The sequence below is a fragment of the Bubalus kerabau genome, chromosome 19 (assembly GCF_029407905.1).
Source record: "Bubalus kerabau isolate K-KA32 ecotype Philippines breed swamp buffalo chromosome 19, PCC_UOA_SB_1v2, whole genome shotgun sequence".
NCBI classification, from domain to species: Eukaryota; Metazoa; Chordata; class Mammalia; order Artiodactyla; family Bovidae; genus Bubalus; species Bubalus kerabau.
This window is the reverse complement of record NC_073642.1, coordinates 49,803,784-49,824,862: the sequence shown is the minus strand read 5'-3', so window position 1 is coordinate 49,824,862 and position 21,079 is coordinate 49,803,784. Positions and strand designations below refer to the sequence as shown.

General features: G+C 39.1%; 1 protein-coding gene across 1 annotated transcript; it reads left to right on the top strand.

The window, feature by feature from the left end:
- The first annotated feature begins 22 nt into the window (after positions 1–22).
- Positions 23–20,520, top strand: FBXO33 (F-box protein 33). Its single transcript, XM_055556750.1, has 4 exons — positions 23–803; positions 15,177–15,287; positions 15,916–16,601; positions 18,460–20,520. The coding sequence occupies exons 1-4, from the start codon at positions 190–192 to the stop codon at positions 18,729–18,731; spliced, it is 1,683 nt and encodes a 560-aa protein (XP_055412725.1). The 5' UTR covers positions 23–189; the 3' UTR covers positions 18,732–20,520.
- Positions 20,521–21,079: the final 559 nt, after the last annotated feature.

Sequence of the window (21,079 nt, the reverse complement as noted above, 5' to 3'; positions counted from 1 at the left end):
CAGTACAAGGGAGGGTTTTTAAGTTCCCGGGAGCGCAGGCCTCGGACGAGCGTGAGTAAAGTTTGAGAGGCCAGAGGCTGGCTATCTGGAGGCCACCCCCGCAGAGGCCTTTCCCCCTCTCCGCAAGTTGTGCCGCACTTGGTTCCGCCGAGACCCACGACGGTTCCGCCCCCTTCTTCCTTGTCATTGATGTTGTTGTTCTTGTCAGTGCCGCAGCCCCGACCACCGGGAGCCCGAACCCGAGCCGGGGCCGCCCGGGTGGCGCGGTGGCGGCGGCTGCGGCTGCAGCAGCTGCGACGGCTGCGGGGGCTGCTCCGGGGACTGCGGGGGCGGCCGGGGACCGGCAGCCGGCGGCGGGGCCGGATGGCTCTGTGCGGGCAGGCGGCAGGCGCCGCGTCGCTGCCTAGCGAGCTGATCGTGCACATCTTCTCTTTCCTGTCCGCGTCCGACCGGCTCCGGGCCTCGGCCTCCTGCTCGCACTGGCGCGAGTGCCTCTTCTACCCGGCTCTTTGGCCCCAGCTCCGCATCTGCCTCCGAGTCTCGCCCGCGGAGCAGCCACGGCTCGAATTCCTCATGCGCAAGTGCGGCTGGTTCGTGCGAGAGCTGCGTGTTGAATTCGCCGCGGAGAACTACCTGAGCAGCAGCGGCGGCGGCGGCGGCCCGGGCGATGGAGGAGGCAGCGCGGACGCCGGGACTGGCGGGGAAGAAGTCGAAGCCCTGCAGCTCTCAACCCGTTGGCTGGAAGTGCTGCGCACCTACTTAGAGCTGGTCCTGTGCGTGCTAGTTAGCATCCGGAACAACAGGTAGGCTCTTCGCAGCCCCTCCATTCCTCCTCCTCCCCACCGCCTCCACTTCCCGGGGCGCAGGGTCGTCTGCTTCCTCTCACCTCGAAATAGATTCAGTGTGGAAACGCCCCGCCCGCTTCAGCGTTGCTTTTTTCGGTGACTGGGGGTGTCAGTTCTAATCCGGCGATTTCCTTGAGGCAGGAGGACATAACAGGACTTAGCCTAATACTTTATAAACAGTGATGGACTTGGTGTTTATCAGACAGCACTCCTGGCGCCTTCCAGGCACTGTCTCATTCATCCTTTCGGCAGCAGTGGGATGGAGTTGACAGGCGCGGTCATTCTTCATTTTACAGATGACAGAGCTGAAGCTTGGCGGGTGAGACCTGTGAATGAGTCTGGGGAGAAACAAAACTAATCCGTTTTTTTGTTGTTGTTTCGTTCTGAACCTATCCGATCAAAATAGTTCGTGGTGGCGGAGGGAGTAGGTATGCCACAGGTTTCGCATAGGTTGGAGACTCTCCCGGCAAAAAAAGAAATCTTTGACAGCCATTTTCTTACCGGGAATGGTTTTAACTAGGCCAGGCACAGAGTAGGAGAAATTTTTTTTTTAAGGGATCGGGAAACTGCCTGATCATCAGGATTAGAAGGTCCCTCCCTTTTGCACCTCCTGACTCAACTTGTCCCCAGTGATTCACCTAAAAGTAGCACAGTACAGCTTGGTGTTTGCGTGTGTTGAGGGAACTGGCCAGTGTCTGCAAAGGGTAAGCCCAAACTGTCCTGATTGTGCATCAAGACTTTACTGTAATTCTGGGGCTCTAACTTCCTGTGTTCTGGCCCGTCGTCCTAATCAGTGTTTTCCATTATTTATCTACCGCCCTCTCCAGAATCCTCTTAACGTAGATTTTCTCTATCTGGATATTCTAAGCTTAAAATTAAACCGTGAGGTAGAGGAAAGTTCATAAGTTCAAAAAAGGAGCAACTTAGACAGCAGTAATAGTTTAGCAGTTTGCAAGTTGTTTCACATTCAGGATCTTATTTGATCCTTTCAGCCGAACCTGTGAGTTAGGACAGCTGCTATTATCCCTGCTTTATAGAAAGGAAACTGAAACCTAACAGGGTCAAATAATTTGCAAATTATCATACAGCATTTTATCATCCAGCAGATTATCATACAGCATTATCATACAGCATTGTTTTTCTCTGACAGCAGTGTACCTCCTTTTGCAGTAAATACATTATGTTGAACAGGATGGAGTGAAGGTCCTGGTTATGCTAAGTGAGATAGATACATCTGTATTCTTAATTCTCTGTTTGAATCACAAGGGTGGAAAATAAGCATTAGCTGCAAGTTGTATCTGGAGCATGGCTGCATCATCCCGGTGTACTGTGTATTTTCCTAGCTTTTCACACCAAGCCGTTTTATTTCCTCACTTTGATTTTATGTGGCAAAAGAGGCTGTTTAAGCTATAAGTTGGTCTTAATCATGTTGGAGACTTTCTGTCAGAGTTGGATGTGTGGCTGGAGGCCCAGGTGACCCAGAGGTTAGAGTCAGTAGTGAGCACTTATTACTGATGATTCAGTGGAGGGTAGAAATGGGGTGGATTCTTTATAGAAAGGAAACTGAAACGTAACAGGGTCAAGTAATTTGCCAGTATCAGTTATATTTTTCTTGAGATTAGATAGCAGTTCTGAACAGTCATTTAAAAATGCATGTCTTTTGTCCAAGTAAGAACCCACTTTACAAAGTTTCTATCTAGTTCCTTTTAACCGATTGGTTGGTTGGACAGGTAAAGGTTATATAGGCAAAATAGTGATATATCACTTCTTCCCTTTGTTGTTTAATTTTTCTCCGGCTCCCTTCCTCACCCCTATCAATTTTTATTTTTTTAGCTGTGTGTGTTGAGGTAAAGTTGACAAATAAAAGTGAACCTACCTCTTCTTTAGCATCTCAATCTACTTGTCTATAAGACTGCCGTCTAAAAAAATCTTTATATATTTGGAAGGAAGGTCTCAGCTTTATTTTTGAAAAGATTTTGAGATACTCTACTAATATTGGAAGTACTAATATGGATGTTAAAAATTAAAGTGAAACTAGTTTTCTTTAGAGAAATTTGAAAATGTTTTAAACCAAGATGTTTATTTGATAACTCTGATAAAGCCTATTCTTATTTCCTTCATAAACACTTAAACATCAGACTCAGGCTCAATGAAGAATGACTCAAATGCTTTAGTGTTTAGTGTTCTTTGATTTTATAAAACCAAAAAATTCAGTAACTAATGAGAAAAATCAGTATTTGACGTTGTTCTTTACATTTCCAAGGTAAATTTTACAGTGCTTTTGCCTTATTATTTCTACCAGTTTATAGGTAGAAGAGGAGGATATGAACCTACCAAGTCACAAGTTTTATGCTTCCTGCCTTTATGTTGAATTTCATACAATTCAAACTTTTATTTTGCTGTGTTTCAGTTATTTTCTTATCTGAGTTAAAGAACTAAAACCATAACCTTGAATTGTGGGAACTTTTCAAGGGTACTGTTCTGAGAGAATAATTGGCATTTTGCTTACTTCCTGGGTATGCACATGTACTCTCAGAGTGATTGTAGCCACCTTACCAATTTCTTAGGTGTTAGGGACAACTGATGAGTATCAAAGAGGTACAGAGATGCCTCTCAGAGGGTAAAAGACAGTCTTCTATCTTCAGAGTTCACTTTTCCAGAGGGGGCTAGGATACCTGCCTTCTTGATCAACAGTAAGAACGTAAATAAAAAATTATTATTCAAAATACTAAAAAAGAAAAAAATAAGTACACATTCAACTGTATTGTAGGTTAAATCGGCTGAATTTCTTCTATAGGAAATTGTACTTAGAAGTTCAAAACAAGAAATATAAATATGCATTTTTAGACTTTAACGTGGTTGTCAAGTTGAGTGCTACCTATTAAAAATGCTGTATTTCATACTCCTTAGGAAAAATGAGACTGAAGGGACAATAAGATTTATGATAATAGCTAATAGACTCAGTCACTAAAAATACTTAATCAGTAAGCATAGGTACATTGTCAACATCTGATTTATACTTTCCTGGACTATATAAATATTTTGCATGAGGCTTTTTTGGATGAAATATTAATTGAGGGCAGTACTTTTCTAAAAGATGCAAGCCAGAGAGACTTTGTACAAGCGTGATTTTCTTGTTAAAATTCTAACTACATGGGGTGGAGGGGAGGTTCAGGAGGGAGGGGGCATATGTATATTTATGGCTAATTCACATTAATTTATGGCAGAAACTAACACAACATTGTAAAGCAATTATCCTCCAATTAAAAAAAAATCTAACTATCTAGATTGACCAGTTTTTTTTACTGTGCCTGCTTATATACCCCAATGGCACCCCACTCCAGTACTCTTGCCTGGAAAATCCCATGGACAGAGGAGCCTGGTAGGCTGCAATCCATGGGGTCGCTAAGAGTCGGACAGGACTGAATGACTTCACTTTCACTTTTCACTTTCATGCATTGGAGAAGGAAATGGCAACCCTCTCCAGTGTTCTTGCCTGGAGAACCCCAGGGGCGGGGGAGCCTGGTGGGCTGCCGTCTCTGGGGTCGCACAGAGTTGACACGACTGAAGCGACTGAGCAGCAGCAGCAGTAGTAGTAGAACACCTATCAATAATTCTTAGATGTGGTCTGCTGACTTGGCACATGCAGTCACAGAGAATCTTAATATTTTTTTCAACATCAGTATGCCAGGACCCAGCAACTGATAAGGCAATCTAAAAATACATCTTAAAATAGATTAAAAAATCTTTGAACATTTCCTATTACTATCCAAGAAGGTAGGAAATTCTTGAAGGTTATCTCCAACAACCCTGAGCCTTATTTTTCTTGAAATATTTTTCCCATCAGGGGGCAGTAAATACATGGAATAATAATACTTCACTTTTGAGAGCTAACTTTTCTTATTTGTTTTAAAAAGCCCATTTGGAGAATATGTGTATTAAAATATAGTGGGACTCTGACCAGTCCTTGCTGCCCAAGAGATGGTTGCTTTTAGAGAAGAGATACTTTACCCAACAGACTCCTCACCTTAAAACAGACAGATTAAAGTGACTCCATGGGGATAGCTTCAAGGTCATGGAGCAGAAAGGAGACTAACCTGATGAAGAAACTAATCTCCTTGGAGGGCTGCTGACAGGAATTAGAGCTCTCTCTAGTCCATAGGCGGAGAAGGCAATGGCACCCCACTCCAGTACTCTTGCCTGGAAATCCATGGATGGAGGAGCCTGGAAGGCTGCAGTCCATGGGGTCGCTGAGGGTCGGACACTGAGTGACTTCACTTTCACTTTTCACTTTCACGCATTGGAGAAGGAAATGGCAACCCACTCCAGTGTTCTTGCCTGGAGAATCCCAGGGGCGGGGGAGCCTGGTGGGCTGCCGTCTATGGGGTCGCACAGAGTCGGACACAACTGAAGTGACTTAGCAGCAGCAGCTAGTCCATAGGTACATTCTTCCAGTGACTGAGAACTGAAGATAGAGGATAGGAGATAAAACTCAACAAAAAGGTCATCCAAGTAAAATACTTTTCCTGTGTTACAAGAAGTGACTGAGCAGCTTTTGAGTGAAGGGATTAAGTGATCTCCATTTTAATGGTTTAGTTCTGAGGCAGCCTCGGAAGAGTTCACCCAAGTTGTTAAATTTATAGCCAATTTAAGAAGATAATTGTTAAAATATGTTTTTTTTTCCCCTCCAAATATTGAGAGTATACTATGTGCCAAGCAGTGAAGACAAACTCCCTGTTCCCATGGATTCGACATTCCAGAGGGAAAAGATAGGCAGAAGCAAGTAAACAAATAAAAGAAAGATTATTTCGATTGTGAAAGTAAAAGAGGACTACGTAATAGTGACTAGGTGGCAACTTGAGATAGATTGGTGAGGGAAAAACTTTTTCTATAAAGGACATTTAAGCTGCTACATGAATGACAAGTCACCCATCTGAAGATTTGAGCAAACAGCATTCCAAGCAGAAAAAAGAGTAAGCACCAAGGCTTTTGGCCAGCCAAATTTTTGGCTTCTTGCAACAGCAGGAGAGAAAGTAAGGCAGGACCATGTGAAGGGTGAGAGCAGTGTCACAGGGAGCTCTTAAGTGTAGGAGGAGGAAGGAATGTTGATTTTTTATGAGCACTTGTGGAATAAAGTTTGGACTATATTCTAAGAATAGAAGTTATTGAAAAAATGTTAAGGACAAGCATATGGTGATCTAATTTGCATTTTAAGGCAATCATTCTGGTTACTGTGTAATGAATGAATAATCCTCATAAGAGGTGATGATAGCCTAGAGTATGATGGAAGAAAAGATTTTTTAAAAGTGGATGGATATGGAATATATATGTTTGGAAGTAGAGCCAAGAAGACATGCTACTAGGATGTAAAGGAAAGGAAGAATCAAATATTTTTTTACCATTTGTCTTTAAAACTCACTGAGTTTTCTTTCTTTCCTCCTTAGTACTGTTAAAATTGTCTTTTAATAATATGTTAAATAACAGTTTTAAATGTCAGTCTTATTTAAACCTTTTTTTATTTCGTAACCCCTGGGATTTGAGGATGATGGTAATTCAATAAGTGGGGGCTTCCCTGGTGGCTCAGTGGTAAAGAATCCTCCTGCCAATGCAGGAGATGCATGTTTGGTCCCTGGGTCGGGAACCCACTCTAATACTCTTGCTTGGAAAATCCCATGGACATAGAGAGCCTGGCAGGCTACAGTCCATGGAGTCACAAAGAGTCGGACACAACTTAGCGACTAAGCAACAACAACAATTCAGTAAGTGAATTCATAAAACAAATTCTGGAAAATTGCTTTTAGTTAATGGATCCTAAGAAAGTTGATAAAGAATACTACTATAGGCCTATGACTTAGTTATGCCTGGAATGTGGGAGACCTGGGTTCGATCCCTGGGTCGGGAAGATCCCCTGGAGAAGGAAATGGCAACCCACTCCAGTACTCTTGCCTGGAGAATCCCATGGAGGGAGGAGCCTGGTAGGCTACAGTCCATGGGGTCTCAAAGAGTCGGACACAACTGAGCAACTTCACTTCACTATGACTTAGTTGTGGAATCTCTGAAGCTGTACCAATAGCCACATATAGCTAATCAAATTTTAAATTACTTGGCTAAAATTAAAGATTTAGTTTGCTGTACTAGACACATTTCAAGTGCTCCATATGTGGCTAGTGACTACCATTTTGGACACCATAGAATAGAGCATTTCCATCATGGCAGAAAGTTCTGTTAGTCAGCATTTCTCTAAAGTATTTGTCTTCTTTGTTTGATTTGGCTGTGGTCATTTATTAACATTTCTGAGACGAGGAAATATGTTATTAAAAAGTATTATGTAAATGCAGACATTTGATATCAAACATGGACTAAGAAGATTAGAATTGATCTGAAAAAATTTCATGCAATGATACAGATTAGCTTATTAGGTTAGAAAAGGAAAAAATTGCATTTTGTGACCTCCTGTGCATCATTGAGAAGGAAATGGCAACCCACTCCAGTGTTCTTGCCTGGAGAATCCCAGGGACGGGGAGCCTGGTTGGCTGCCGTCTATGGGGTCGCACAGAGTCCGACACGACTGAAGCGACTTAGCAGCAGCAGCAGCAGTGCATGATTGAGAAAGACTTAACCTTGTTAACAATTGCATCTTTTTAAAGAATCAAGTTTGTATGTAGTCTCCTTTTTCATAGTTAATTAGACTTAGCTGTATTAACTCTAATTTAAAGGTTATACTAAATAATCCAAAGAAATCTCGGAGAAAAATGAAGTTTTCAGCACTCTTCAGTTAGACCTTGGAGAGTATTTCTTAAGCTCACGGGTGGTTAATATTGTTTTCAAAGAATTGCCCAAACTAACACACTGAATCTGTATGTATAGGTTTTTATAATAAGGCTATCAAAAATTGCGTTGATTGTTTGATTCATAGGGAAATTTTTACCCTAAGAACAAAATAAGATCGCTCTTTTCAGTGAAAAGTTGTATGTGGTTGTTTAATTTCTTTTTAAAACATTTTTATTGAAGTATAGTTGATTTAGAATATTAGTATTAGTTTTCAGGTATGCAGCAAAGTGATTCACTTACATATTTTTTTTCAGATTATTTTCCACTGTAGGTTTTTACAAGATATTGAATATAGTTGCCTGTGTTATACAGTAAATCTTTGTTGCCTATCTATTTTATGTATAATAGTTTATTAATTTCATGCCCCTAATTTATCCCTCTCCATCCTCCTTTTCTGCTTTTGTAGCCATAAATTTGTTTTCTATGTCTGTGAGTTTGTTTCTGTTTTCTATATAGATATATTTGTATTATTTTTTAGATTTCACAGATAAGTGACCATTTTTTTGATTGATTTTTCCAATGTTGAGTTATATGAACTATTTGTATATTTGGAGAGTAACCCCTTTGTCAGTCACATCATTTATGAATATTTTCTCCCATTCCATAGATTATCTTTTTAATTTTTATTTCTTTTTAATAGGGGGAAAATTGCTTTACAAAGTTCTGTTGGTTTCTGCCATACAACAGTGCACATGAGCCGTTATTATACATATATCACCTCCCTCCCCTTCCCCTGTCCCACCCGTCTTGGTCATCACAGAGGCCAGACTGGGCTCCCTGTGTTACATAGCAACTTCTCACCAGCTCTCTGTTTTATACATGGTAGCTTATATATGTCGATGCTGCTTTCTTAATTCGTCTCTCTGTCCTTCCCCTACTGTGTCCACAATTCCATTTTCTGAGTCTCCATTCCTTCCCTGAAAATAGGTTCATCAGTTTCATTTTTCTAGATTCCGTATACATGCATTAAATATGATACTTGTTTTTCTCTTTCTGACTTACTCTGTATGATGGTGGTGGTTTACTTGCTAAGTTGTGTCCAACTCTTGCCATCCTATAGACTGTAGCCTGCCAGGCTCCTCTGTCCGTGGGATTTCCCAGGGAAGAGTGCTGGAGCGGGTTGCCATTTCCTTCTCCAGGGCATCTTCCCAAGCCAGTGATTGAACCCATGGACCCACGTCTCCTGCATTGCAGGCAGACTCTCTTACCGCTGAGCCACCAGGGAAGCCCTCAGTCTGTATAACAGGCTCTAGGTTATAACCAGTTCACTAGAACTGATTCAGATTTCTTTTTTATGTCTGAGTAATACTCCATTGTGTATAGTACTGCATCTTCTTTATCCATTCATCTGTCATCGGACATCTAGGTTGCTTCCATATCCTAGCTATTGAAAATAGTGCTTCTACGGACATTGGGATACATGTGTTTTTTTCAGTTATGGCTTTCTTAGGGTATACACCCGGTAGTGGGATTGCAGGGTCATATGGTAGTTTTATTCCTAGTTTTTAAAGGAGTCTCCATGTTGTTCTCCATAGTATCTGTATCAATTTACATTCCCACCAACAGTGCTAGAACATTCCCTCTTCTCCAAATCCTCTCCAGCGTTTATTGTTTGTAGATTTTTTTGATGATGGCCATATTTCTTTTGCCTTAGGAGACATAGCTAAGAAAGTATTGCTACAGTTTACGTCTGAGAATATTTTGCTTATGTTCCCTTCTAAAAGTTTTATGGTGTCATGTCTTATGCTGCTGCTGCTGCTAAGTCGCTTCAGTCGTGTCCGACTCTGTGCGATCCCATGGACGGCAGCCCACCAGGCTCCCCTGTCCCTGGGATTCTCCAGGCAAGAACACTGGAGTGGATTGCCATTTCCTTCTCCAGTGCATGAAAGTGAAAAGGGAAAGTGAAGTCGCTCAGTCTTGTCCAACTCTTAGCGACCCCATGGACTGCAGCCCACCAGGCTCCTCCATCCATGGGATTTTCCAGGCAAAAGTACTGGAGTTGGGTGCCATCGCCTTCTCCGGTCATGTCTTATACTTCAGTCTTTAAATCATTTGGGATTTATTTTTATGTATGGTGTGAGGGAGTGTTCTGACTTCAGTTTACATGTAGCTGTCCATTTTGCTCAGGACCACTTATTGAAGAGACTGTCTTTTCTCCATTGTATCAATATATTTTTCTCTCCTTTGTCTTAATGTCCATAAAAATTTTAGGATAATTTGTTCTAGTTCTGTGAAAAGTGTCATGAGTATTTTGATAGTTGTTGTTTTTTTGTGGGTTTAATTTCGTCAAGTGGAACTAATGTATAACATAACCACATTTATTTAAGAAATTGAAAGCATGGCTTGTCTTTAACCAGTGCTCTGCTCATATAGGCCTTACATAAATTAGAATCAATTTGTCGAATTTCCCCAAAAACTTCCTGGCCTTCCTCACTGCAGTCACTTGGATTTTTTTCTCCTCCTTCGCTTTCCTTTTCATGTAAACCCATCACTCCTTGAAATTTGCTTAAGTCTGACCCACATAAAAGCTGTAGGTTCAAGATGGTAAGACTAAGAGAAAAGAAGCAGCAAGTATTATATTGGTGCAAACATAATTGCGGTTTTGGGCCATGAATTTTAAGTTATTATAACTAGACTCAAACACATAGGAACCATTATAATCAACACATCTTTGACAATGAGAAATCAATTTGTTTATTCCTATAGCATAAAAATCCATGCTTCTGGGATTCAGTGAATTCTTGGAACGCATTTTCTGCCTTCTGCTGGTTATGGAAGCATTTTCCCTACAAAAAGTTGTTGAGCTACTTGAAGAAGTGGTAGTCACTTGGCTAGACGTCAGGTGAATTGGCAGATGAGGCAAAACTTCATAACCCAGTTCATTAAACTTTTAAAGCATTGGTTGTACAACATGTGGTCAGGCATTGTCGTGGAAAACAATTGGGATCAAACTAGCAGCTGACCACCAAACAGTGACCATGACCTTTTTTTGGTACAAATTCGGCTTTGGGAAGTGCTTTGTTAACTCCTCCGTCCAGCCACTGAGTTGGTCATTGGCCAGTTGTCCTAGAAAATCCGCTTTTCGTCACATGTCACAATCCGATCAAGAAGTGGTTCCTTCTTGTGTGAAAAAAAAAAGAGACGATGACATTTCAAAAACAATGATTTTTTTTTTCAGTCAGCTTATGTAGCTTTTTCACCTTTCCAGTTTGCTTCAAATGCCAAACAACTGTAGAATGGTTGACATTGAGTTCTTCAGCAGCTTCTCATATAGTTGTAAGAGGATCAGCTTTGATGGTTGCTCTCAGTTGGTCATCGTCATTCCAATGGCCAGCCACTGTGCTCCTCATCTTCAGGGCTCTGGTCTCCTTTGCAAAACTTCTTGAACCACCACTGCACTGTATGTTGATTATCAGTTCCTGGGCCAAGTGCATTCATTGTTGATATCGTGAGTTGTCTCCACTGCTTTATGACCCATTTTAAACTCAAATAAGAAAATTACTTGAATTTGCTTTTTGTCTAACATCATTTCCCTAGTCTAAAATAAATATAAAATACACAGCAAATAATTAGTCATAAGCAAAAAACATAAAGCGAGAAGTGCACATTAAACTAATGTATAACATAACCACATTTATTTAAGAATGCATTGGAATATCAAATAGCAAAATTCAGCAATGCAAAACTGCTATTATTTTTGCACCAATCGCATAGTACTCTGCATAAGGCTTCTTCCTTTCGTTTGCTCCAAATCACTGGTCTTATCACTGTTAATACTAAGTCAGGTAAGTCAGTTTTTCTGTCCAGGAACTTCTCTTGTGTACTCTTCTGTTACATCTCTGAAATGGGCAAGGAAAAGGAAGGAAACTGGAGCGACACTTGAGCCATCTGTTAACTTGGTTTGTTATTCACATGTTGCTGATAACTTCCAAAAAGAATCTCATTCTTAGAAACCTCAAAAAATCAACTTTGGTTCAAGGCAAAGGAGAAAAGCACTCACCTGAGGCAAAAAAAACTTTGATCTTTAGCTTAGATCCACCTTCCCAAGCCACACACCTTCTCCATACCAAAGTCGCAGAAGAGTTACCACCATGATCATGGGGCTGGGTGAGCCCCAGTCACGTTGCCAGTACTGCAGAGAGCTGAGGAGTATTTGTGTTCTTGATAGTCTTGAAATCCTAAACTAGTTTTCCTAGAGAAACAGCAGTATTCAGCAACCATTTATCTTTACTAAAGTATTTGAAAGAAAATCCAATATATAGATGTCATTCATTTTATACTACACACTTCAATATAAAATTCTGAAAATTAAGGACATATATGTGAAGAAAGCTGAGCAAAGAATTAATGCTTTTGAACTGTGGTGTTGGATTTCTTTGGAGGGAATGATGCTAAAGCTGAAACTCCAGTACTTTGGCCACCTCATGCGAAGAGTTGACTCATTGGAAAAGACTCTGATGATGGGAGGGATTGGGGGCAGGAGGAGAAGGGGCCGACAGAGGATGAGATGGCTGGATGGCATCACTGACTCGATGGACGTGAGTCTGAGTGAACTCCGGGAGTTGGTGATGGACAGGGAGGCCTGGCGTGCTGCGATTCATGGGGTCGCAAAGAGTCGGACACGACTGAGCGACTGAACTGAACTGAACTGAACCATAAGTTTGTTTTCGAAATCTTAGTCTGTTTCTGTTTTGTAAATAAGTTCATTTGTATCATTTTAAATTAGATTCCACATATAGTAATAGCATATGATATTTGTCTTTCTGTCTTCATTTAGTATGATAAACTACATCCATCCATGCTGCTGCAAATGGTATTATTTCATTCTTTTTTATGGCTGAGGAGTATTCCACTGTATATGTATACTTTATCTTCTTTATCCATTCATCTGTTGATAAGACATTTAGGTTCCTTCCGTGTTTTGGCTATTATAAATGGCACTGCAGTGAACACTGGGGTTCATGTATATTTTGGAAGTACGGTTTTCTCCAGATTATGCCCAGGAGTGGGATTGCTGGATCATATGGTAGCTCTATTTTCTAGTTTTTTAATTAACCTCCATACTGTTCTCCATAGTGGTTGCACCAATTTACATCCCCATCAACAGGTATAGGAGGGTTCCCTTTTCTGCACAGCCTCTCCAGCATTATTACTTGTAGATTTTTTTTGATGATGGCTATTCTGATTGGTGTGAGGTGATACATCATTGTAGTTTTGATTTGCATGTTTCTAATAATTAGCAATGTTGAGCATCTTTTCATGTGCTCTTGGCCATCTATATGTTCTTCTTAGGAAAATGTTGAGCTGTATGAGCTATTTGCACCCTTGTGGATTTCATCATTTGCAAATATTTTCTCCCATTCTGTGGATTGTCTTTTCATTTTGTTTATGACTTCCTTTGCTGTACAAAAACTTTTAATTTTAATTAAGTCCCATTTATTTTTGTTTTTATTTCCATTACTCTAGGAACTGAATCCAAAAAATATTGCTGCAATTTTTGCCCAAGAATGTTCTGCCTGTGTTTTCCTCTTGAGTTTTACATTATTTGGTCTTATGTCTAGGTCTTTAATCTGTTTTGAGTTTATCTTTGTATATGGTATTAGAGAATGTTCTAATTTCATTCTTTTACATGTAGCTGTCCATTTTCATTTTTTCCCAGCATCACTTATTGAAGAGACTGTCCATTTATTCATTGTATATTCTTGCCTCCTTTGTCATCAATTAGATCACCATAGGTGCCTATGTTTATCTCTGGACTGTCTGTCCTATTTCATTGATCTATATTTATATTTTTGTGCCAGTACCATGCTGTTTTGATTATTATAACTTTGTAGTATAGTCTGAAGTTAAGGAACCTGATTCTTCCAGCTGTGTTCTTCTTTCTCAAGATTTCTTCAAGCTAAGTTTTAGAATAATCAGACTTTTTAGTGAAACTAAGGTTACTAATTTGGGGAAATGTGTCATAATATTAAGAAATGTTATTTTTCATTTACTTAAATCTTTTTATCACTTTTGTGGGTTATACATTTCTTATTATAGTTATCCCAAACTTCTAGTTACAGATGTAATTCTCTAATGGTTATGTTAAGAAGGAAACAGCAGACCCAAAATGGTCAGTTATGCTAAACCCCATGTCACCAAACCAAGACTTAATACCTAGCACAGCTGTGGTTTCAATCTGCCTCAGGATGGTAACCTTTAATCAGTGAGCCTGGAATTACCAGGTCAGCATTAGTGAGGCAATCTGCCATATAGTCCCTTCAGTTCCCTTTGCTAAGTTGCTTCAGTCGTGTCCAACTCTGTGCGACCCCATAGACAGCAGCCCACCAGGCTCCACTGTCCCTGGGATTCTCCAGGCAAGAACACTGGAGTGGGTTGCCATTTCCTTCTCCAATGCATGAAAGTGAAAAGTGAAAGGGAAGTCGCTCAGTCTTGTCCAACTCTTAGCGACCCCATGGACTGCAGCCCACCAGGCTCCTCCGTCCATGGGAGTTTCCAGGCACGAGTACTGGAGTGGGGTGCCATTGCCTTCTCAGTTCCCTTTAGGAGAGTGACTATTGCCTGGAACAGTGCATTATTTACTAATAATTTACTTTTTCTACTTCCTTTCTACTTGAAAAGCCTTTCCTTTTCTATATCTCTGCAGGGCTCCTTTCTGTTTGCTACATAGGATGCTGCCCAATTAACAACTCTTTTAATAAAGCTAATTTGATCTTTAAATTAGTTGAATTTTTGTTGTTTAACCATTATTATTAGCATTTAGGTATTTTTAATCTTTATCCTTTCTCCTACTGTATTTAGAATTTTACTATTTAGAAAAGTGTGTTTTGTAGCTAAAGTTATTTACAGATTTTTTACATAGTTTTTTTTTTTTTTTTAATTGACCTCTTAATGGTAAGCTCTATGTTTGATCACAAAACCGGAGAAGGTTCTCTATATTTTAGTTAAAGAATATTTCTTACTGAGAAGATATCTCCAGGGCAGTGCCCCACCTTAGAACATTTAATGCACTAAGTTAACTGGTTTGGGAAATTTTAACTGGTTTGGAAAAATTTTATATTATAGTTAAAATGTATATGAAAAATATATATATATGAAACTTGAATGCTTCAGTGTTTCAATATATATATATGAAGCTTGAATGTTCTTTAATATGTCATTTTGTGATTTATTCATCCCTAAACCTTTAAGGTAGGTATTATTATTACTGATAAAGAGTTGAATTCCAGCAACCTTAAGAATACTTTTCCATGGTCACTAAAACTTTGAGTTCTGAACTACTTGTTATGCTGTAGTCTTTAAAGCTTATGCTGTTTTCTCCTATATCGCATTGTTTTTCATTGTATGTTAAAAGCAATCTGAAGGTACTTAGGTTGGATTCTAAATAAGTTATTAAGGTAGAAACTTCTGTAGAATATCCCTTCTGCATATGTTTACTTTTAATATTTATACTTTTATGTTGATTATTTGGACAATCATTTTAAATTACTTTTCTTATAGGAACCTCCAGAAGTTTAGCCTTTTTGGAGACATAAGCGTTCTACAACAGCAAGGAAGTTTGTCAAATACATACCTCAGCAAGGTGGACCCTGATGGCAAAAAAATTAAACAGTAAGTTATATAGCTAATGGAAAGGGACTCTATAATAATAAAAATATTTTTCTGAGAAATTTTAAGATACTGTTCAAAGAGTAATGGTATTTTTTTCTGAAAAGAACATGTACCCTGGAAATGCCTTAACAATGAAATAGTGATCAATACATACCATTCCAATCTTTAAGACAAAGAATTTGCTGTGTAATTATTGCTATTTAAAACTTAACCTCTCTACTTTACTATGCTATAACATGAATTGTAAATCATCAGTCTTTTCTTCTCTACTGATATAAAATGCTCCTTTACTTGAAAAACATATTTCTATATGTGTAATATGTATTATATTTTTATGTGAATTTTAATGATATTACTACTTGCCGGTCAAATGAGTGTACTCAGTTGCTCAGTCATGTCCAACTCTTTGCAACTGCATGGAATGTAGCCTGCCAGGCTCCTCTGTCCATGGGATTTCCCAGGCAAGAATACTGGAGTGTGTTACCATTCCCTTCTCCAGGGGATCTTCCCGACCCAGGGATTGAACCCATGTCTCCTGCATTGCAGGTGGATTCTGTGGATTCTTTACCATCTGAGCCATCTAGAGCTAAGTCTTAACAGGATTGTGTGGCATGTGCTTTCCTTACAGAATTCAGCAACTGTTTGAAGAAATACTGAGTAATAGTAGGCAACTGAAATGGCTGTCTTGTGGGTTTATGCTGGAAATAGTAACCCCAACATCACTGTCATCTCTCTCAAACTCTATTGCCAACACCATGGAGCACCTGAGTTTACTGGACAACAATATTCCTGGTAACAGCACCCTTATCACCGCAGCAGAACTGGAGCGATTTGTGAATCTGCGCTCACTTGCCCTGGATTTCTGTGACTTTACAGCTGAGATGGCTAGAGTCTTAACCGATAATAACCATGTGCCTTTGCAGCGACTTTCTCTCCTGGTTCACAATGTTTCCGTGATGCACAAGTCTCTGGACAATATGCCAAATGATGAGCATTGGAAAGCCTTGTCAAGAAAGAGCACCAGCCTTCGGGTCTATATTATGGCTTTTGATATCAAGAGTGAAGATATGTTAAAGATTCTGAAACCCAGTATACCACTAGAGAGGATTCATTTTGACAGCTACATCACTTGTGTTTCAGGAGCTATTGTTGATCTTATATCTAGGCAGTACGACAAGTTCCTCACTCATTTTATATTAATGAATGATGTGATTGACACGTCTGGTTTTCCAGATCTTAGTGACAACCGAAATGAAGATCCGTTGGTTTTATTAGCATGGAGGTGCACAAAGCTTTCTCTTCTGGCAATTCATGGTAGGTAACTTTTGTTTGTTATAGTTTGAATTTGTTATTACAGCTAAAATATTTTATACCAATAAAAAGATAGCACTGACATTTATACTGTCAAAAACTCTTATAACAGGTTGATATGCAGATTTTTTATACTTTCTAACATGACTGAAGCGACTTAGCATGCATGCATGCATTGGAGAAGGAAATGGCAATCCACTCCAGTATTCTTGCCTGGAGAATCCCAGGGATGGAGGAGCCTGGTGGGCTGCCATCTATGGGGTCACACAGATTCAAACACAACTGAAGCGACTTAGCAGCAGCAGCAGAAACATGTGTATAACATGTATAACGTATACCATGTATAACATATACCACTTAGAAGTGGAAGGACACATTTCTACCCTATTTTGTTCCAGCTCCTGTATTACTGTTTTTCTTTCACCATGTGATTAATAGTACTTCACAAAAATGGCATATGAAATTATCCAAGAAAACATACATATTCACCTACAATAGATGTATTTCTTCTTCTTAAAAACATAACACAGAAGGAAGAAGAAAGTATGATTTCTTTCATGCTCACTGTCTCATCTTCTAGATTCTTGGTATCAACATGTTAATTTGTACATTTTTTAAATGATGGTTCTGTTGGTTGAAAAGTGCTCTTTTCTGGCGGCCTTTCATCTGAATGTGAACTATTTTTCATTTGGACAGAGTTCCTTTTATAAGTTAGAAGAACATATTATTTCCTTTCTGAAACTTGTAAGATATTTAGAGAATATAAACTAGAAAGTCTGCATGAACAACTTAAATTTACTATGTTTCATTATTTCCGAAATTAATCTTTTAGCTGCATTTGAGTGTGGGAGTGTATCTTGCTTTTCAAGTTTTGCTTTATAATTTGGCCAGTCATTGGAAGTAATAGCAAAGAATAGATCACTATTGAAGTTAATAAATTAGGATTTTTTTAATAGGATGAAGAAATAGCAAGATATTTAAAATTAAGTTGGTCTTTTTAAAGCTCCTTTTATTTTTTTGACTCTGCTGAGAGGCTTCTGGGATCTTAGTTACCCAACCAGATGTCGAACCCAGGCCCCAGCAGTGAAAGAGCTGAAACCTAACCATTGGGTCAACAGAGAATTTGCTAAAGCTTTTTTCTCTTATTAAGAAGTAAAACGTTATATTTGCTAGTGATAATTAACAATTTATCTTTAAAGTGTCACTTTATAACTTTGGACTGTGAAGTACCGCACGCGTGTGTGTGTGTGTGTGTGTGTGTGCACGCGTGCACACAGGCACAGGGTGCTCAGTCACATCTCAGCTCTTTGGGACCCCGTGGACTGTATGCTGCCATGCTTCTCTGTCCATGGAATTTTCCAGGCAGGAATACTGAAGTGTGTTGCCATTGCCTACTCCAGGGGCTCTTCCTAACCCAAGGATCGAACCTGCGTCTCCTGCATTGACTCGGCAAATTCTTTACCACTGCACCACCTGGGAAGCACCATAGGAGATGACTTTTACTAATGAAAAATACCAGCCTACCATGTATTGTTAATCAAAAGCTATAAAATTATACTTTAAATGTCTTCAGTTTTACTAAATGTGCTGATATCAGAATACAGTTACAGCACATATCTGTTCACCAGCTGCAGTGATGTTCTTGGAGACAATATCAGACTTCTAGTCTTTTTTTTTCTCTGAGCTAAACAATTACTGGGGCTTCCCTGGCAGTGGTAAAGAATCCACAAATCTCAGCATATTTTTAAAGGAAAAGGACCCCAAAGTGGTGAGATACAAATTTGTGGAAAAGACAGATGTATAAAATAGACAAAATAAAATACAAGGAAATGACAGCGCTTGTCTTCTGCTTATTTTTAAGGTTACACAGTGTGGGCACACAACCTCATAGCCATTGCTCGTCTTCGTGGCTCTGATCTAAAAGTACTTGAAGTCACCGAAGAAAGCATTGATTTTGACCAAGGTGAACTGGCCGACCAGGACGTGGATCCAGTGCATAATCTTATTGAGCAGGTGTCCCTGGGCCTCGGTCAGCCTTGGCATGCAGTCATGGACATCGAATCACTCAGTGTCTTCACTGAACCAAATCGTCATTTTTACAGAGAGATGCAGAGCTTCAGCGAAGACGTTTAGCTTTTTTTTAACGTACAATTCCTGTGGTTACATTTGCAAGTAGGGTCCTATTATGTTTTTTTTTTTCTTTTCCAGTAGTGTGAATTAACCCCTTTGTGCTGTGTTTAATCAGTATTAGCTTTATAGAATTATATGTGTATATTCTACTTCTTGATCAAAGAACATAGTCGGGTATTGGTTTAGAAGTTCAAAGTGACAACGTATAGGGCTTTCACGGTTAATGGACTTGTTACCAGACCTTAAGAATATACAACCGAAGGTTGTCTGAGGTTGCTGGCTAACTATTTTTCACTGAGTTACTCTGCCTTTTGATGTTTTTATTCTTTGTGTGTCAGAGCTCAGGAGCCAAAATATTTTTATACATATATAGATATATATCCATAGCCTGGTGGATTTGTATGCAATGCACTGCATTCATTCATTCTGATAGCATTTCACTGATTTTTATTTGAAATGGAAGAAGGGAGGATACTATGATCCCAAATGAGTCATCTTTAACAGAAAAGCCAAGACTTTAACTTTCATTACATATATAATAGTCAATTATCATTAATTACCACTCTGAATTTTATATAGTAGCAGGTTAGAACATTGCTTAATCCTTTTTAAAATGCATTTGTGTAAACATGAATACTCAAATTATTGGATTTTTCCTAACTATATCTGACATAATTTAATTCATCAATTACATTATACATTCAAGTTAGCTTTTTAGCCCAGATTTCAAATAGTGGAGGAAGAAAGAAATAATATTCCAGGGTAAAACCTCCTAAAAGAATATCATGAAATCACAGAGTTGTAAACACACATGCTTGCAAACAAACATTAGTCGTGAAATCCCTAGCAACAAGTCACTGGATTTTTCTCTGTCAGCGCGCGTGTCAGCTGCCAAAGAATAGACTTAACTGAAGAAGTGCCCACATGCTGGCAGGGGCTGGCCCACTCTGGCCAGCCAGATACTGCTAGATTGTAATATTTAAGGTCGAATTTCGACCTGTGGTACACAGCTGTGCTGTGGCTCAGTCAGCAACCTCAGATCTCTGAAAAAAAAAAACACAAAACAAAAAAAAAAAAGAAAAAAAAAAACCATGCACCTGTTTCACTGTGAATAGTGAATGTAAAGGAAAAAAACGGAAAAACTGAACGCTTGTTCTATCACAGGTATGAGCTGCTATGATAAATGAAGAACATTCCATGAAGTATGTTTTAAAACCTTGTTATATCTGAGAGGCTTTAAAAGCCGACTTAACTGTTTCAGGGCAACCGCGGTACAGACGTGGTCTCTGTGAGACTTCCACCTGACCCCAGTTTTAAGTGGTACGAATGTTGTGCATTTAATGTTAAAGGACAGTCTGCAATAATAAAGTAAGTAGCCAACGTGGGTGCCCAGCAGTGCTGAGACCTGGCTGCTCTATTGTAAGCTTTGGAAACACAATTTATGCAACAGATGTCCAGATATGATTCTATTTATGGAAAAAGTTTATATGTATTTTACAAATGGTTTTACCATCTTATATTAAAATGACCTTTTGACAGGTGTGCACTGTTTTGTCTCCAGTGAGCACATACCATGCGGATTTTTTATGTACATCAGTAGTGTGAATCCACTGGCACAGGGTGTGTAAATGCCAGATGTGGTGAGATTTTATCTTATAAATGTGATCAGATAAAATAACTCCTGACAGAAACTGTAAGGAAACCAGCTGAATGTTTGACCTGATGACTGATGTTGTATGGTTTATGTTAAATGTATATTCTTTTAATCAATGAATAAAGCATTAAAAAGTGATCATTGTAACATTTTCTTGTTCATGAAGCATGAAAAACCTTTAGTGTTAAATAAACTACAGTAATCTTAACAATGTGTATAATCATGTTAGCTCCTATTGGTAGTCTGGTGCAGCAAAGCTTAAATTTGAACAATTTGGAGAGTTTTGATTTTTTTTTTTTTAACTCACTGTGGCAAAATATAAAACAGACTGGTTACCACCAAATCCAAGTGTAATATGTATTTAGAATACATTATTTATAGACTATAGGAACTTACATTTAAAAATTCTTCTACTGGATGAAAAGGAAAAAAAAAAAAAATTTCAGTATGCCAGTACTAAATAGATCTTAAACTTCTATACTGCTTTAGTTTAGCTTTGTAATCTCCATTCTTGGTTGTTAAGACAAACAGCTGTCATTCCTTCTTCCTTCTCTAATCATTCCAGACACCACTTCTTCCAAGCACTGCCTCATCATGGAATAATCTGGGATTTACAAAGAACTGTTGTTATACCTATTGCTCCCTCATTTCGTGGATACAACTCCTTTGGATGAATCAACATGTCTGTGTATATAAA